Genomic DNA, 17,381 nt, shown 5'->3' with positions numbered 1-17,381 from the left:
AGAATCAATTATGATAAAACAAATATAAACGATATATGATGGGGTTAATTTGATGAGCTCAAATTTTTAATTTGTATACTTCTCTTTTCCCCGAAATGTTATATAAAAGGCTAAATAATAACTAAGTAACAAGTCCTAAAAATACAATTAATAATTTTAATTGTTTTGTTGTTGAAAATGGTTGGAATGCTGGCTATGGGGTTCGAACCCATGCGCACTTATGTGCAGAAGATCTTAAGTCTTCCCCCTTAACCTCTCGGGCAAACCAGCTTGGTTGGTCATCCTTTCCCTAAAATACTACCTTATCTATCTGTGCTCTAAGTTCCCAAACCCTATACCTCTCCCCTGTTTCTCTTCGAATTGATTTTGTTTGACGGAACCCAACCTCGACAAGCATCTCTTTCTACAGAGGGAGTTTCAAGGAAGAAGATGGCGGAGCACTTGGCGTCGATATTCGGGACAGAGAAGGATAGGGTGAACTGCCCGTTTTACTTCAAGATCGGGGCTTGCAGGCATGGCGACCGGTGCTCGCGTCTTCATACGAAGCCCAGCATCAGCCCCACACTGCTGCTATCCAATATGTACCAGCGCCCCGATATGATTACTCCTGGTGTCGACCCTCAGGGCCAACCTCTCGACCCCAAGAAGATCCAATCTCATTTCGAGGTTTTTACTTTAATTTGAATTTCACCTTTCAAGTTTTCAATTTACATATGTATTCGGTTATTACAATGGAATGTGCATTTTTGAACGCTTTCGCTTCATTTGGATGTTGTGTGGGATTAGTTTGAGAGACTGGAAACCTTCTTGTTTATTCGCCTCTGGTTTCCTTGTTATTTGTTTAAGCATCGTCATTAGAGAGATATATGATTAGCTTTTGCATGTGTCGAATTTTTTTTAATCTTTCCCAGTTCCCTGACCAAGCTTGATTCTGAATATATGAAGGCAATTAGCTTTATTTTATTTGAAAAATGGGAGTTCCTGTAATTAAGGTTTAACCGACTAAGGATTAACAAGTTGAAATTTGGATTTCAATCGCAGGAAAAAATAATTCGAATAGCACTAGATCGTCATTTGTGCTTCAAATTTTACGAGAACTGAGTATTTTCTTGGCTCTGATTCAACAGGATTTCTACGAAGATTTGTTTCAGGAGCTGAGCAAGTATGGGGATATCCAGAGCCTTAATATATGTGATAACTTGGCTGATCACATGGTGGGTAATGTCTACGTCCAATTTAGGGAGGAAGACCAAGCACAAAATGCACTTCAGAATCTCATGGGGAGGTCTTATGAAGGTTACCTCATCTCTTTGTTTATTTCGGCTTTTTAAATCTTAAAAAAGAGATATCTTGGTTGCTGCAATAACTAAGATGTTTTACTTCCACCTGAATCTGGCATTAGCTCTGACTTTACTTGCTAGTAGTTACCTTGATTCCATTCTGACTGAAGAGAGTCACCACTGGAATGATCTTAGGGCGGCCTATAATCGCTGACTTCTCCCCTGTGACGGATTTCCGTGAGGCAACATGTAGGCAATATGAAGAAAATGTATGCAATCGAGGTGGATACTGTAACTTCATGCATCTGAAAAAGATAAGCAGGTCTGCTTTGAGTAGAATTTTTTTGTATTTATTTTGTCTCTGAACCTTGCTGATCGTTGTCATTGATGCGTTCAATTTTGCCTGAAGAGAGCTGAGACAGCAATTGTTTCGGAGAAGTAGAAGGAGGCATGATCGCAGTAGAAGCAGAAGCCATAGTCCTCATCATCACAACTATGAGGAGCGTCATGGTTCAGGGAGAAGGGGTGATCACCGCCACCATGACAGAGGCAGAAGGCCTCGAAGCAGAAGTCCTGGTCGTAGGAGGGGACGAAGCAGAAGTCCTGGTGGTAGGAGAAATAGGAGTCCAGTCAGGGAAAGCAGTGCCGAGAGAAGGGCAAAAATTGAGCAATGGAATAAGGAAAGAGAAGAGGCAGAATCTGCTAGAGATTATAGCAGCAAAAGTGATGATAATAGCCATGGTCTCAAACATAATGGTGGTGAATCCAGTGACAATAATCTGCATCCATCTGATCAAGGAAATGGAAGCTATGACTTCTAAAACCCAGGTGGTTTTCATGGTAGGTCTCGTTTCTTAATTCAATCATTCCCCTATGATGTTGTTCTGGGTTATTTGTTAGCCTTTTTCCTCACTAAATCTGTGCTGTTAGAAAAGGCTTACTCCCCATTTTCCACTGTGCAGGTGGGGAGGATTCACCACTTTCTCCTTTTCATCCTTCCAAGAAATAGCTCATGTTTGTGATATCACAATGACACAGGCACATGATTGAAAATCTTTTTCTAAAAGACTAACCATGGACAGAAAAATAACTGATGAACTATAGGAAAAAAAACCATGAAATACAGATTCTGATTGGTGAATCCCATGGAAGTCTTAGGAAAAGGAAGTCGTTGTGAAATTGCCTCGCCTAGGTCATACATAATGTCTTCAGATTTGTTTTATGGTCAGAGAGCTCTGCGCGACTTCCTTGTTCATCCTCCTATTGCACGTAGGAGCATTCTCATCTCTCTTTGGGGATTGCTTTCAGTTTCTTGTTCTTTTGTGTTTCCCCTAGAAGCATTCACATTCTTTCTAATATTCAGGCCAAGTTGCCTTGACCAGAAAAACTCTGTTACCATTTGATTGCTGCCATATTCTCACATTAGAAACTCAATTCAAGGCATTTCAAAAGTAATTCAAACAGGTAAGCCTCCTCAGCCCCGGAACCTACAACATGAAAGAACATCGTATCAAGTACAACCATTACAATTTTTATGTAATTTAATCCACTCCTCTAAGTTTTGCAGGGTCGGCTACTCCTGCTGGGGATGCTCTTTATTCTAGCAGCTTATATTGATATTTGGGTACAGGTAATCCGGTTTTGTCTGCAGAGAAAGATCTCAAAATTACAGCATATGTAGTGGCTAGTTTGCATCTTGCAACATACAGTTCAACGGAAAAGTTGCTACATTAACAGTGACCTCCAGTGATGACCATGGTTAGTTCGAAGTGTGCCTGTCAGCAGATGATAAGTGTTCTTTTTCTCCTCCTCTTCCTAAAGATGTGTATCATGGAAGTATTTTCGTTTTCTTTCTTGTCTGTTGTTAGGTTAATGTTATTTACCTATTAACTAAAAATGTTTGGGGTTTAGTGTGTTATCATTACTACTAGTGGACAGCAAAATTAGAGCTACTGTAATTTTCTGCGAGTCTAAATCAATCGTGCTAACCACAAGTACAACAAAGATATCCTGTTAAATCAGTTTTAGAAACACCGTTCCCCAGCTATATTGAAAAGGGACAACGGGATTTACTAGAAATGGGGAACCAACTCGCCAACAAAGTATTGGACCTGGGATCCTACTCGAACTTGGGTCCTCGAGAGTTGGATGTAGCGGACTGCGTAGATTCAATTTAATATTTTTCAAACTATTAGAAAATATATTATTTTGAAATTAAGGCTACCATAATTTAATAAACATGAGACCGTATTATTGTTGAAAGATTAATTAGTTTTTATAAATTTGTGTTCATGTTTTATTTATATTATTAATTTATTTTATCAACATATTCATTTTATGTACTATATGTAAGTATAAGTGAAATGTATGCATGCTTTTCTGTGTAGATATACTCTAGAAGTATATAAAAAAAAAAAAAAAAGAATTAAAGCAATTGGGTCTGATTCGTGTGAAAGACGCCGAAATCCGTAATCTAATTATGCCTTCCTAGCCATCCCAAACGGGATGGGTGTTAGCCCAGACCTAGATCCGATTCAAACTCATCTAGCTTTCTTTCCGTTTTCTGGCTATCTTCAAAATGAATTAAAATACATTCAATGTTTACACTCATACAAAAACACGTGATTTTGAATGTTTTTACCGGTTTTGACATAAATCTATGTATATATACACATATATATATATATAAATATATATAAGAGATATGATTTGATGATAAACAGTAACTTTTATCCCTCAAAATACAATATCAACATATACTTATTTATCTTTTTATCTCCACGAGACACAATAAAACATTCAAAATATGAATCTACTTATTATGCATCCCTGGTTCCTTATAGGAGTTATAGCCAAATTCCGGCAGAGAGCTGCTTTGACTACGTTTCTCAACTGGAATGTGCTCTGTGAAATCTACGACCTAGATATATATGTTGTATAAACAGCTCGAGGTAGGATCTACGACCTAGATATATTATGTTGTATAAACGGCTCGAAGTAGGATTATGACGCGCAGACATGCTATAAAAAGTTTGCTCATGAAACGAATAAAACGTTTGGCTCCAAGCTATAGCGCAATTATTGCTGTTTAAAGGGTAACACTCTGACTGAATAAGTAATACACCAAAATCAATCCCGTAGAGAGATAGCCCAATGGATACCTCATGTTCAAACTTGAATATGTGCATGTATTAATAAATGTTGAAAAAAAAGAAAGAGAGAGAGTAATACACCAGAATAATTTGATGACATCTTAGACGATACGCTGAACAAATGATTCCAGAAAAGGTGTTTCAGACAGTAACGCTCGAGCACTGTACTTGCGACTTTTTCTTAATTTAATTTTACTGCATACAACGCTCCAGTAATAACAAAATGATGCATCAAGTAATAACAGGATTCTGATGTTCAAAAGGCATCAATAAAATACAGTACAATATTACAGCAAAGTCCGCAGATTTATCTTGTCCCATCTGTTACGTACAGATTTCTATCTAGAATAAACACATGCGAGAACAAGTCCAAGAGGAGATTTACGTGACTTACCCACCTTGATCACAGAAAGCAGAGAAAGGGCATCTACCTGCTTCTATGATAGGATCAAGCAATGTGTAAAAGAGACCAATATCAAATGATAAAAATTCCATATAATAATCCAAATTCATCAACAGAGCAAATAACCTCTTCCGACTAGATTGATCCTTGTAAACAAAATCCTCCACTAGACTCATAACCTACCCCAGCCTTTACACATTGAAACACAAAACATCTCTCAGTAATGCAAAAAACGCAGAAAAAACCAATTCCAGATTTACTTTCCACCAGCATGTTTGGCTTTAGAGTGGGATTCCAGGGCTTTCTCAGAAGCAAATGTCCTGCAGGCCAATACCAAATTTGTCAGCTTAGGATATTTTGGTTCTGCAATCATTTATATCACATGAAGATGTACCTGTTGCAGCTCTTGCAGGAATGTGATCCTCCTCCTGATTTTGGTGTCTGCTGATTTGGCTTGTTGGCAGGTGTCTTTCCAGCCTGCTTCGCTGGGTGAGGCGTGGCCACATGACCACCAGCTTTCTTACCATCTGAACAAGCAAAAGAAATTTTACCTATACATAGTCGCAACATAAATGCATCTAACATTAACTAGAAGCTAATAAGCCATGAAAAATCACCAGTTTTCTGCGGTGTCACTTTCGCCTTTTTGCCCTGAACTGGTGTTTTTGTTGCAGATCCTGCAGGGCGTTTCTTGCTTGCTTGGGCCTTCAAGGGAAAAGGTAATGTCAACATCCAAATGTATAAAACAATATCTCTGGCCCACATAACAGTATATCATAGTGCATGCTACCTTCTTTGGTGTCTCTTCATCACTCTCACCAGACTCATCATCGGAGTCATCCTCATCATCGTTGTCCTGCAATTTTGCAAAACTTCAGTTTAACCATATTTCAACAACAAATAACACCTGCCTTTATGGATATGAGAGAGCTGAGCTCAAGGAAGTTACCAGATCCATTTACACATCAAACTCTGATGATAGTTATTCTCATCCTTACCACAGCACAACACAAAAATCATGAAAACAGAACCCAGTACATTACTATACTACCATCATGATTTCATCAACTGAAAACTTTTGAGAGAGGAAGAACATGACGAGGGGGAAAAGGGGTTTAAAAAAAGAGTGGGTGTCAACATTCTACAGAATACAGAGACCCTGCCTTTATGGATATGAGAGAGCTGAGCTCAAGGAAGTTACAAGATCCATTTACACATCAAACTCTGATGATAGTTATTCTCATCCTTACCACAGCACAACACAAAAATCATGAAAACAGAACCCAGCACATTACTATACTACCATCATGATTTCATCAACTGAAAACTTTTGAGAGAGGAAGAACATGACGAGGGGGAAAAGGGGTTTAAAAAAAGAGTGGGTGTCAACATTCTACAGAATACAGAGACCCTGACTGTTTCCCCATTCACTTTGACTATTATTCATGCCAATACGAACTCAACACTTTGACTATTATTCAATCCAATACAAACTCAACTGAAGAATTGAATCAAAAAGGGTTACTGCAGTATGTCGCATAAACTTCAAACTGAAGTACCCATTAGAACTCCTCATTGAATAAGAGCATAGTTGTTAAAGGCGCACGGCGCACCACGATGCAGAGGTGCCTTGTAGCCATGGCGCGGCGTGCAGATTTTTAAAGTATGGCGCAAATTTGCATAAATAAATGTGTAAAACAACTCGTACGGGTTTTTCTCTTCTTTTTTGTTTTTTTATTTTTCTTTTACATTATTCTGTAACTTTAAAAAAAAAAAGTTAAAAGCTTTAGAGAAACCCTTTTTTTTAGTACTTCTTTTAAACATTTATTCCCTTTTCTTTTCTTTTCTCCTTGTGTGAAACCCTAGTTTTGCACAGCAACAGCTGCGCCACAGTCCCAGATCAGTGTCGGAACCCTAGCGGGGCGCAGCCTTAGCGAGCGCACCCCACCCCTGTAGTCGCCCTCTGCCACTACAGAGTCTCAGAAAAAAACTGGCCTTTTCCAGACGCTTGCAAAAGGCACGCCTTAGCATGCCGTGCCTTTCTGCCGCATGACAAACCCAGCGCCATTTTCTGAAAATGGCACTGGGCTTGCGCCATGGCACGCCATTAATAACTATGAACAAGAGACAAAGAGGAATGTTTCAATGGGGCAGCAATCCTCAACGGCTCAACCAAAAAAAGAACCAATATTGACACAGGTTTATTCATAATAAATGAACAAAAGCTACAGTTGAAGCTGAAAATTATCAAATAAAGCATTTATTATGCCTTAAAATGGATAATGTACCTCAGAGTCGTCGTCGTCATCATCATCCTCAGACATTAAGTCGTCATCACTGCTCTCCTCATCCTCTTCAGGTTTCACATCTTTGTTTGGCTCCACTATCTTCACCTTCTGCTTACCAGCATCAGACTCCTTATCTTTGGCAGCATTTGCCTTCTCAGCTTCCACAGGTTTCTCTGGCTTAGCCTTTGACTCAGGATTCCCTACATTGTTACATGCCATATAAAAATTTTACAAAGTCCAGCAGAGGCATTTGATATTAAGCCAACACCAAAAACCACAAATGCAGTACCATTATTTGCAATAGCAAGTGGGATCTCCTCCTCAGAGTCAGATTCATCTGAAATTTTTGATAAATATAAGTGAGCAGACAACAGAAAATAAAGGAATAAACATCAAAGATGCACAGGAAAAGGGGCACAAAGAAGTCACAGATAAAAGATATGATAGCGTGAATGGAATATTACCAGATTCTCCTTCTGGCAACTCAGTGGCAATGAAAGAAAGCATAGAGTCAAGGAATAAAAATTCAATAATAATTATCTGATAAAGTGTCAAAGACAAAGATTAAATCTTTAAAATTGGAAAATTGCAATCAAAGGATATTCTTCTTCAAAAGGGTTACTTGCCCTGTACCCATAGAAATACACACTTCCACTTTTCCAGTTGTGTGATAGCTCAAAATCTCTGTCAAATACTAAGTCAAACTGCTGCTGAGGCAACTTTTCACTAAAGAGTGTCCCAAGTACAAGCTTCTTTCCATTAACATTTACAAACATGCAGACGGATTCATTTCCTTTCTCCTTTTTCAGCTCGCCAAGACAAGCCTGCAGATCCATGGTGCTTTACAATACCAAAATATTATGAAATGAAAAACCATTTATCAAACAGACATGCATTATACCTGAGAAAGATGCAAAACCATGCCATCACCAGGCGTAACCTTTAGAGGCTCTCCACTTTTCACCTCAACACCTGGGATACACAGATCAGTGCTAGTAATTTATTAAATGCCTAATAGCATTTAATATAATCACAAACTTTCATATAAATGGTGATGTAGGCCACTGAAACATAGTAACAACAGCAGTGCTACCACAGGAGGCTGTAATCCCGTGGAAAGCATCTATAGTTGCTAAAACATCCAGTACCAGAAAAAGGTTGCCAATATCAGCATTTGAGGATAGAATATGAACCCTCTCGTGGTTCACAGGATGAGACCGACCCCAAATTTCGCGGCGCATGCATATAATCACTACAACTAGGCAATGGCCAGATGTAAATGGAAATACGAGATGGTAGCATATCCCTTACCCTCCGTCTCTTTATAACGAATCAGCATAATTGCATTTAATTTCAAAAATAACGAATAAATCTAACGAAAAGAAACTAATACGTAATAAGAAATGGCAACCACTCGAAATAACAGTTCAAATTTTTCTAGAGAAAAAGAAATGATAAACCCTGAAAAGCAAAAAGAAAACTGAAATCAAAACCGCGTAACCGGAGTTGCGGATAATCACAGTACATATACGAAAACAGGAAAAAGAGCGAGACACATACCCCAAAACTCCATTGCTGAAGAATACGAGAGACTGTAAGAGAGTGTGGGCGGGGTTTTAGAACGAGGGCTTTTAGGGTTTTCCAGAAGATGGAGCAACCCGGCTTACCAAAATGAAAATTATACTAATAGCTAGGGTTGAAAAACTAATTTATATAGGGGACTGAGTACTAATACCCTGTAGCGCGGACTAACATAAAAATCAAAATGGATGGATCTTTCTGGAAAGCGGGGATTGATGGATGGATGGGCAGTGGGCTTAGATGTGGCCCATCTCCATTACACTATCAGTAAACTCAAATATATATTTTTATTGGGCCCAGTCTCTCAACGAAAATAGCTCATTTTTGGTTAATTGCAATTTACTCCCTCGTATATACATTTGTTGTTACTTTGTCCATCTAATTATATAAAAAATGTGCAGTTTGCCCTCCTGACTAAGAAAATGTCATTCATTTCAAAATGTTTCCTCTCTTTCAATATATTTGAAAAAAACTTTGAGCAACTAATGTAAGCTATGAAAGTATTACTATATGAAAATTTAATTTTATTTAATAACTATTTTTCATAATCAATATTAAAATTAAATTATTAATAGTCACCCCATGTTTTTCAAAATTTCTATTAAAACTCCCACGGGATGATTTTTTCTTGAGAGGTTCGAAGTTTGAATTGTGATATGATAACTGTTTAAGAAAATTATAATTTTGGTCCAAAAATATAGGAGAAATTGTAATATTAATCTCATATTCTTTGAAATAACCAACAGTAGTCCCATGCTTTATGAAAAATATGTAAAATTGGTCCTACACTTTAGTCAAATATTGCAAAGTTATTCCCAAATATTGTAAACTTTTATAGTGGGACTAACTTTGCAATATTTTCATAAAGTGTGAAACTAATATTTGATTATTTCAACAAAGTATGAGAGTAATATTGCTAACAGTTCTATAACTAAAATTATAATTTTCTTCAATTTTTTATATGCCATTATTTTTTTTCTTGATTAAAAATTACGTGGATTGATTACTTACATAATATTTTAGCCGCATTCATTTATTTCACAAATTGATTGCTATTAATTGTGTTGACTTAAGGTTTTCTTATGAAGAAAAAAATAAAATACATATTATAATAATTAATTGTATTTACGATTATAAAGTTATATTACAAGATGTCCAACTCTTTTTGAGATATATAATATATATAGAGAGAGAGAGAAAATCTTCATAAATGATAAACCATTGTATTTAAGTATCGAGCATTCAATAATTATTTATGAAGATTATGAATTAGTTTGATTTTATCATATAGATCTAAGTCATTTATTTATAGACCATTGATATATACATATATATTAAAAAAATCTAATTATTCATATTTAGGAGTATAAAGTTAGGGGCACATGATGCGCACTACATAGCTTAATAGAATATTCTATTTTTTTTTTTAAATTCAACAAGGTAAATTATTATTATTTTTCACATGCTTTCCCCGTTTGGGAATAATAGATGGGAGTAGATTGCATTTTATGCTATGGTTAAGTACAAACCAAGTTTTACAAGAGAGGGAAACAATTAAAAAGTAAAAATAGATTTGGTTATGTAGAAGGGGTAAATGTACATTTTCAGAACCTGAGGGGTAAAAAGTGATATTAATTGAGGACTGGAGTGGTAAACTCTTTTCACATTTGTTGATTAAAAATGGGTTCAGCTGTCGTATATTATAGTCGTGTCATCAACTCGTGAGCATAGAGTAGAGTAGCCGGGCACTTGACAGCAAAGTCGTAAGGAAGCAGCAGAGATTCTGATTGAATCTGATATTGGTTGGCCATGGATCTCAACGCTCTTCTTCAAGCATTCACTCCTTCATGGACTTCGGTCAGCCCGCTTTCTCTCTCTCTCTCTCTCGCCACATCGATGTATGTGTATCCCCATCTGATTGTAACGACTAGTTCCTGTGTCAATTATGCAATAGGTAGTCATGCTAGTGGTGTTTTTCACTTATCTGGCAATCGCTGGATCTATTTTGCCGGGAAGAGTTGTTCCCGGAGCCACTTTAGCAGATGGAACTCGGCTCCATTACCGTTGCAACGGTCAGGATTCTAACCTTCCTCTTTTCTACAGTTTTTAGTTTGAACGATGGTGTTTGAGATTTTCCCCCCCTTTTTGGTTTAAATCCAGGATTACTATCGCTTCTCTTGTTGGTTTGCCTACTTGGAATCAGCGGTTGGATGAATCTTGTATCACCCACTGTGAGAATTGACATCATTCATAGTTTTAAATTGTTGCTCATATTGAAAAGTGTCTGTTTTTATATAATGTGGGAAATTGCATTGTATGCAAAGATTTGGGAAACCCGTCAGGAGTTTTCTGTGCACGGTAAGTGACAGATAATCTGGCGCTAACACCTATTTGGGTGCAGAACTTGTGGTCTTGGTAAATGTGTTAAAGCAAAACTTTTGGTGATTTTGGGCACAATTTTGATCTAAGTTGCATTTATTTCTTCGTATTTGCTGCAGGCAATTGCTGATAGAGGTCTTGAGCTTTTATCCACAACACTTATATTCAGTGCACTTGTAAGTTTCAGGGTTAACTGCTTGTTTCATTTTCTTCATGTGAATGATTCGAATTAAGATGTCGCAGTGATAAAGAATGAAACTTAACCAATGTAAAATTTCAAAAAGTTTTTAGAATAAGGATGACATTGTTAGGGCCCCTTGAATTTGCCCCCATCTTTCTTCAATGTCACATTAAACGAGTACAGCACAGACTGCAGCCGCTGTGCACCAGTTCTGGATGCTGAAACCATCATTGCATAACCATTTATACTTACCTGAACTATTGCTGCACTGTACTGTTTTCTTTCTAAAACCTGTGTGTCCGTTCCAGGTGACATTTCTTCTTTACATGGCTGGCTGCAGATCCCGTGATCAAAGTTCTTCTTTAAAGCCTCACATTAGTGGAAACTTAATCCATGACTGGTAATTAATCTAGGATCTTATCAGGAATACTTTAATTGGTAACTTTAAGGAACTTCTTTTCCATTTTCTTCCAGCATTTCATTTGAGGTTTATGGTGAATTTTGGGCATATTTTGAATGTCGAAGTCCTAACTGCAAACATATTTGTTGGTTTAGTGAATAACGTTTTTGCTAGTCATTACTTGTCCAAGTTTTTAAGAGCCTAAACTATGGCCTCTCTTGTAACCAGAAAAGAACATGTTATCTTGTGAAACTTTGGAATTTGGGCTCTTTTTGGAACTTCCTAGATTTGCTGAGAAATCAGTTCCACTTGAGGAGTTCCGATTTTCCTTCAAAAAGAGTGGACTCCAACGCAGACTAGAGTAATATATCTGTTTCTTGTGTCTGCCTCTGGCATTCATGAAGCCATCAACTCAGTTATGTATTTTTCCATGGGATGAACCATTTAGTAAGTGTTTAATGGATTTCATGATCTGTATACTTCTATCTATGTGCCATTACAGAATATCTCCAAGATAGTATGTAAATGCGTAAAGTGATTAATTTATTGTCTTTCTCCCACTCAGATGACAATGTATATATCTTCTTAGTGGCCTGTCTAAATGCATAATGGTTGAGATAATTGTTGGTGTTGAACTGTGAACAATTTTTAATATGCCCCATGGCTAAAGAAATGTTCATGAAGAAAATCTAGCAAAAGGAGAAAAGAGAATATGTAACTTAGCTCTGGAATAATTTGCATGCAGTATAGATTATTACTATGGTTGTCTAATATTCAAATTATATTTCCAACTTTTGAAGATGATCAATCATCAAGCTGCTATTTTGATGCGGGTGTTGTACTATGTCATCTAATTCAGGTGGTTCGGGATACAGCTGAATCCTCAGTTCATAGGAATTGACCTCAAGTACGTTTCCGAACTGAGATCCTGGGATGCCTTGACATTATGAATGTCTCCATATTATCACTCATTACATGATGCCATTTGCACTCGTTCAATTTATGGACTATTCCAGGAAATGTTCACCGGGCTGAATACTGAAATATCATAATCAAGCTATCACATTTCTTACTCTTAATGCAATCTCTTTTCGTAGGTTCTACTTTGTTAGAGCTGGTATGATGGGATGGCTTCTTATAAATCTTTCTGTTCTTGCAAAATGCATTCTAGAAACCAACTTAAGCAGATCGATGATTCTTTACCAGCTATTTTGTGTTGTAAGTTGATAGTATTCAACTTTATGTTCCTAGAGGCCAGTCCTTTTTTTTTTTTTTTTACTGTTTTTTTAAGAATTTCATTTTTTCTTTCCTACTGCAGCTATACATTCTGGACTACTTTTTCTATGAAGAGTACATGACCTCCACGTAAGTACAAGACTTTCTTCTTGCTAGTCTTTAGTTATGCCAACTAATCTGGTATATTGAGTTGTAGTCATTGTGCTTATCATTATTGACTTACAGCCTCCCATATTGCTGGTCTTGTATGCCTTATATTTGGACTAGAAGTAATTGTCTTCCATCTCTAAATAAGAGCTTATCTCCCCCTCCAATACTGTCTTCATTTGAGTTTGATGCAGTTGTTAGCATTTCATTCAGATGTCATGAGTTCGTAACTCTAACCACAATTAATGTGGCATCTTCTTAGATGGGACATAATTGCTGAGAGATTGGGGTTCATGCTGGTGTTTGGAGATCTAGTCTGGATCCCATTCACATTTAGTATCCAGGTACACAAAAATGGCGTTTTGCATACAAATATATATATATATATATATGTGCGTGTGTGTTGTGAGTATGTGTTTGTGTATGCGCTAATTCCTTTGAATCGTTTGAAAAATCTAAACAAAACTTCTCTATTCAACTTTTACTTCTAAATTTCAGAGTCTGGACAATTCGTCTTTCTCAAGAAAAATATTGGACCAAAGACATTATAACTCGTGGCTAATATATGTCCCTTACTTATGTTACAATTTGTTTAAATTCCACTGTTCAAACCTCTCTCTGTCTGACCTCAATTTTCTGATATGTGTATCTTATGCTTGCCTTCAGGCAACAAGATATTCATTACCAATGCGCAGTGGTGCCATTGAGCATATTTTATAGCTATTCAGTGTCTTTAGTGTTAATGAAAATGCTAACCAATAACTGAGCATCTCAGTGAAACATCTGGGTCTCAAGGTTTCTTTAGATTTTCTATAATTTGCTCTTATACAATCGAATAGAGATGTAGTGAAGGGGTATTTTCTGTAATCTTGACTCTATTCTATCTGCCACTTTTTAGTGCATTCTTTCAAAGGTGATCCTCTTCGCCATTTGCTTTATGTTGGTTCACTATCCGATTAGCATTTCTATGATTAACATTTTCTGGTGTACTTCAGTCATGATTATACATAGTTCTTGTAACTCTAGTTCAAGGCATTTGAATATGTTATATACATTCTATTGACAAATTATGCTTCTTGTTGCATTTATTCGGTTATTAATTTCTTTCTCTATGTTTGAAAGGGTTGGTGGCTTCTAAATAATGAAGTGCAGCTAACAACTGCTGCTATTATTGCAAACTGTCTCGTCTTCCTGATTGGGTAATATACGCATTTCAGATATTACTTTTGTTCTACCAGTATTGCAGGAATATTGTTCCTTTTCTCCTGTGTGCAATTTTATGATCTTGTCCATCGGTCATGTCAATTGCCCACTGACATTACTTATTCTGTGATTGGAAAGCTATCTTGTCTTTAGAGGAGCTAACAAGCAGAAGCATGTGTTCAAAAAGAATCCCAAAGCACTAATTTGGGGTAGACCTCCGAAGGTCATTGGGGGAAAGTTGCTTGCTTCTGGCTATTGGTAAGTTGTTATGTGGTATTTTAGAACCTTTTGTATGTCCACAACTTCAATGAAACCATATGGATATACAGTACGGCAACATAGCATTTCTGTTAGTAGAGTTAGAATGGCTTTAAAACTTTGCAAAGGGCTCTTCTCTGTACTAGTTAACTCACCATTATATCTGTTACGTACTAGTATCTAAAAGCACAGTAGCATATGCTGAGTATTTGGCTTAGCAAATTAGAAGCAAATGATGTTAAACCTGCTAGCTTTTAGAAGATCAGGTCATGTAAATGACTGCTACTTGGAATCAAGTCATGCCACAGCCACTGGAAGCATCTTACATAGCATTTCAACCCTGTAAATAAAGCAGAAATTTCAAATGAAAATAATCTCCACCCATCTATGATACAATGTTCATTCGTGATATTACTTACTAATACTCAATGCTTATTTCCTTTCAGGGGCATTGCAAGGCATAGTAACTATCTTGGAGACTTGTTGCTGGCTCTGTCCTTCAGTTTACCTTGTGGGATAAGGCAATAAATCTGTGTTCTACTTTGTGCTCTAATAGGGATATTAAAGTAACTCAGTTCTAATATTAATATAACGTGTTATGCAGTTCTCCAGTTCCATATTTCTATCCTATATACCTCTTCATTCTACTAATATGGAGAGAGAGAAGAGATGAAGCCCGGTGTGCACAGAAGTACAAAGAAATTTGGGCAGAATACAAGAAAGAGGTTCCTTGGAGGATACTTCCATATGTTTATTAGCAGCAAGGTCCTCAGTCTTGCATTCAATGGTTGATTGCCATTTCTTCTCTGAGTGGAGTGTAACATATGGATAGATAAAGTCTTGCTAGGCAACTGTTAGTCTAATCCACAACCTACCATTTTTTCTTAATTTTTTGTTTCATTATCTTTAGATTTTCCTTCATTTGCATGCTGCAGTTCTAATGATTAGCTTACGGAATCTAATTCTTTTTATTCTTCCAAAAAATTTCAGATAAATATTTTTGAATAATTTGTAGTTTTGAGCTTGTGTAAGCAAGTGGTGGATGAATGTGTGAGCAAAGGTTCGTTGAGTAACGGAATTTAGTTCAAAAATTGTAAATGTAATTATTTTAAGGAAAAACTTTCTCGTCATGCCATTGCAATATATAATGCGATCGAGATCTCATATTTGAGGTTTGGATTCGAATATCAGGTGTCTGCGTGAGTGCGATGGATGCACGTGTTAAAAAAAATTGTAATTGATATATGAGTAGCAATTGAAAAGTAAGATAAACACAGTCCAGTTATTCTAATCAGCTTTTTCGCCAGTAATGCTTTAGAGATGTTGGCATGCAAAGATATTTGCAGTGTTTCAATTTAGAGGTAGGAATAGGTGGAGTGGAACTGGCAGGACAGTGTAAGTGCTGGGTAATGGTCCTGACACTGTTATTCAATCTCTCTAATCAATGTCTTTGCCTTCTTGTGCCCATCTTTGTCCCTACTAGCACCACAATGAGCAAAGTACAGTATATTTTCTTTTAAAGTTGTCAATTTCAGATAGGAAAATCAATGCGCTTTTCTCCTCCTCTACGTTTGTTTGCTCTTCTCTTCTCTTCTCTTCTATGTTCGTGTTTCAGGCAAGAATAACTACATTCCACTTAATTAGTACAACGATAACCTCCCAATGTGAGAGATCTACCACATTAATCAGAAGAAAAATTCTAATTTCAATCGAGTTTGATCACATTAGAATCAAATATATAATAAGTTTTTGGTTACTTTTGGTACTAATTAAGACTATATACAAACTTAATTTAATCACAGAAGTGGTGTTTTTAGAGGTGATGAATGGTTACATTATGAATCCCATGAGTGGTATGTGCTGGTTTGTTGAGCATGCCACAGGTGTCTCTATGCATGCCTCCATCTAACTTCTACCATCGCCATTAATACAATCATCACCCTATTTTAGTATTGTTTTCTCAACAAGCTCATGTATTCAGTCCCATTATGAGATTATTTGCTGATCATGGCTTCTATATTTACACTATTAAAAATTAAGTAGGAGGAGTTTATAACAAATGCTCTTATTCTCCTTTTCTCAAATATACCCTGTAAGTTTGCAAGTGCAATTTCATTTAAAAGATAATAATCGTCGACATAAATTTTTCTTACATATAAAATTGTTATATTTAATGCAATTTTTTCCAGAAAAGACATAAATGTTGCTCTTTTCTTAATTTTACACACGAGTGTGCTGGAATGCTAGTTTTATATAAACTTCAGGTGGGGCCTCTTTCTCACATTCATTCTCTTATTATTGTATCGATTATATTATATTTTATCATCTGAACTATGGTTGTTTTATAATTGATTATCTAATTATTTTTGTTAAATTTATATGATAAATTTTGAATGTGGAAAAAACAAAACAGATGAAGTAGAACATAAACTTTTGTGGTTGTTGGGTGGTGGGGTGGGGATCCATTATTATATGGTTGAGCGTTTGTCCTAGGTTCTATGTATGGAATAAATAAAAATTACAAGTTCACATGCACTTCTTTTTCACTGCCATTTCCAAGACTGGGCCTCCTATTCCTATTAGATGCTCATCTTCTGTCCCAAGTAAAAAATAAAAATATTTACTTTGATTGGTCCCCTTTGGAAAAAGACAGGAAAGCTATGCACCACTACTCCCTACCTACTACTACTAGGCAGTAGCTAGTAGGTGAAAGATTAAAGCAAATCACTCTCATCATTGCTTTTTCAAGAGTTAGCCCAAATTTATTAAACATGCTAATTCATTTCTAATTACCACTAAATTAACCCATCTAAGTAAATTAAAACTGCAGATGGTAATAAGTGATCTTCAATAATATTAGCAACTGCAAACTT

The 17,381-nt window shown here is 36.5% G+C and overlaps 3 protein-coding genes and 1 non-coding gene across 11 annotated transcripts; 2 read left to right on the top strand and 2 right to left on the bottom strand.

Annotated features, from left to right (window-relative positions):
* TRNAL-UAA lies at positions 188-270 on the bottom strand. The gene has a single exon. It is a non-coding gene; the product is annotated as a tRNA-Leu (tRNA).
* Positions 359-3,284, top strand: LOC105174123 (splicing factor U2af small subunit B-like). Of its 8 annotated transcripts, XR_002288059.1 has the most exons (7): positions 359-666; positions 1,128-1,296; positions 1,476-1,602; positions 1,690-2,120; positions 2,243-2,549; positions 2,644-2,744; positions 2,848-3,232. XR_002288059.1 is itself a non-coding variant. In XM_011096122.2 (5 exons), the coding sequence occupies exons 1-4, from the start codon at positions 430-432 to the stop codon at positions 2,099-2,101; spliced, it is 945 nt and encodes a 314-aa protein (XP_011094424.1). In that variant the 5' UTR covers positions 359-429; the 3' UTR covers positions 2,102-2,120; positions 2,911-3,284. The 8 variants fall into 8 exon arrangements, 3 of the variants coding, with proteins under 3 accessions (XP_011094424.1, XP_011094423.1, XP_011094422.1); XR_002288058.1 differs by having other exon boundaries at positions 2,644-3,232; XR_848811.2 differs by having other exon boundaries at positions 2,243-2,744; positions 2,911-3,232.
* Positions 4,893-8,827, bottom strand: LOC105174122 (histone deacetylase HDT1). Its single transcript, XM_011096119.2, has 10 exons — positions 8,684-8,827; positions 8,025-8,095; positions 7,727-7,947; positions 7,588-7,610; positions 7,413-7,460; positions 7,124-7,323; positions 5,626-5,691; positions 5,453-5,540; positions 5,230-5,362; positions 4,893-5,155 (listed from the first exon to the last, which is right to left on the bottom strand). The coding sequence occupies exons 1-10, from the start codon at positions 8,694-8,696 to the stop codon at positions 5,092-5,094; spliced, it is 927 nt and encodes a 308-aa protein (XP_011094421.1). The 5' UTR covers positions 8,697-8,827; the 3' UTR covers positions 4,893-5,091.
* Positions 10,401-15,606, top strand: LOC105174121 (delta(14)-sterol reductase). The gene is made up of 13 exons (XM_011096118.2): positions 10,401-10,561; positions 10,659-10,776; positions 10,865-10,935; positions 11,203-11,259; positions 11,573-11,664; positions 12,524-12,571; positions 12,762-12,882; positions 12,983-13,029; positions 13,310-13,391; positions 14,170-14,246; positions 14,389-14,508; positions 14,955-15,029; positions 15,113-15,606. The coding sequence occupies exons 1-13, from the start codon at positions 10,514-10,516 to the stop codon at positions 15,264-15,266; spliced, it is 1,110 nt and encodes a 369-aa protein (XP_011094420.1). The 5' UTR covers positions 10,401-10,513; the 3' UTR covers positions 15,267-15,606.

This window comes from Sesamum indicum, linkage group LG11, assembly GCF_000512975.1.
Source record: "Sesamum indicum cultivar Zhongzhi No. 13 linkage group LG11, S_indicum_v1.0, whole genome shotgun sequence".
Classification (NCBI taxonomy): Eukaryota; Viridiplantae; Streptophyta; class Magnoliopsida; order Lamiales; family Pedaliaceae; genus Sesamum; species Sesamum indicum.
This window is presented reverse-complemented; position numbering and strand designations above follow the sequence as displayed.

Bases quoted from the DNA above. Each gene is read 5' to 3' on its own strand.
- LOC105174123 (XM_011096122.2), top strand. From the start codon at position 430: ATGGCGGAGCACTTGGCGTCGATATTCGGGACAGAGAAGGATAGGGTG. The intron at 667-1,127 runs GTTTTTACTTTA...CTGATTCAACAG, and splicing joins AGATCCAATCTCATTTCGAG to GATTTCTACGAAGATTTGTT. The intron at 1,603-1,689 runs GTCTGCTTTGAG...TTTTGCCTGAAG, and splicing joins CATCTGAAAAAGATAAGCAG to AGAGCTGAGACAGCAATTGT.
- LOC105174122 (XM_011096119.2), bottom strand. The intron at 5,541-5,625 runs GTAGCATGCACT...TTTCCCTTGAAG, and splicing joins ATGAAGAGACACCAAAGAAG to GCCCAAGCAAGCAAGAAACG. The intron at 5,363-5,452 runs GTGATTTTTCAT...TTGCTTGTTCAG, and splicing joins AGTGACACCGCAGAAAACTG to ATGGTAAGAAAGCTGGTGGT.
- LOC105174121 (XM_011096118.2), top strand. From the start codon at position 10,514: ATGGATCTCAACGCTCTTCTTCAAGCATTCACTCCTTCATGGACTTCG. The intron at 11,665-12,523 runs GTAATTAATCTA...CATCTAATTCAG, and splicing joins GGAAACTTAATCCATGACTG to GTGGTTCGGGATACAGCTGA. The intron at 15,030-15,112 runs GCAATAAATCTG...CGTGTTATGCAG, and splicing joins AGTTTACCTTGTGGGATAAG to TTCTCCAGTTCCATATTTCT.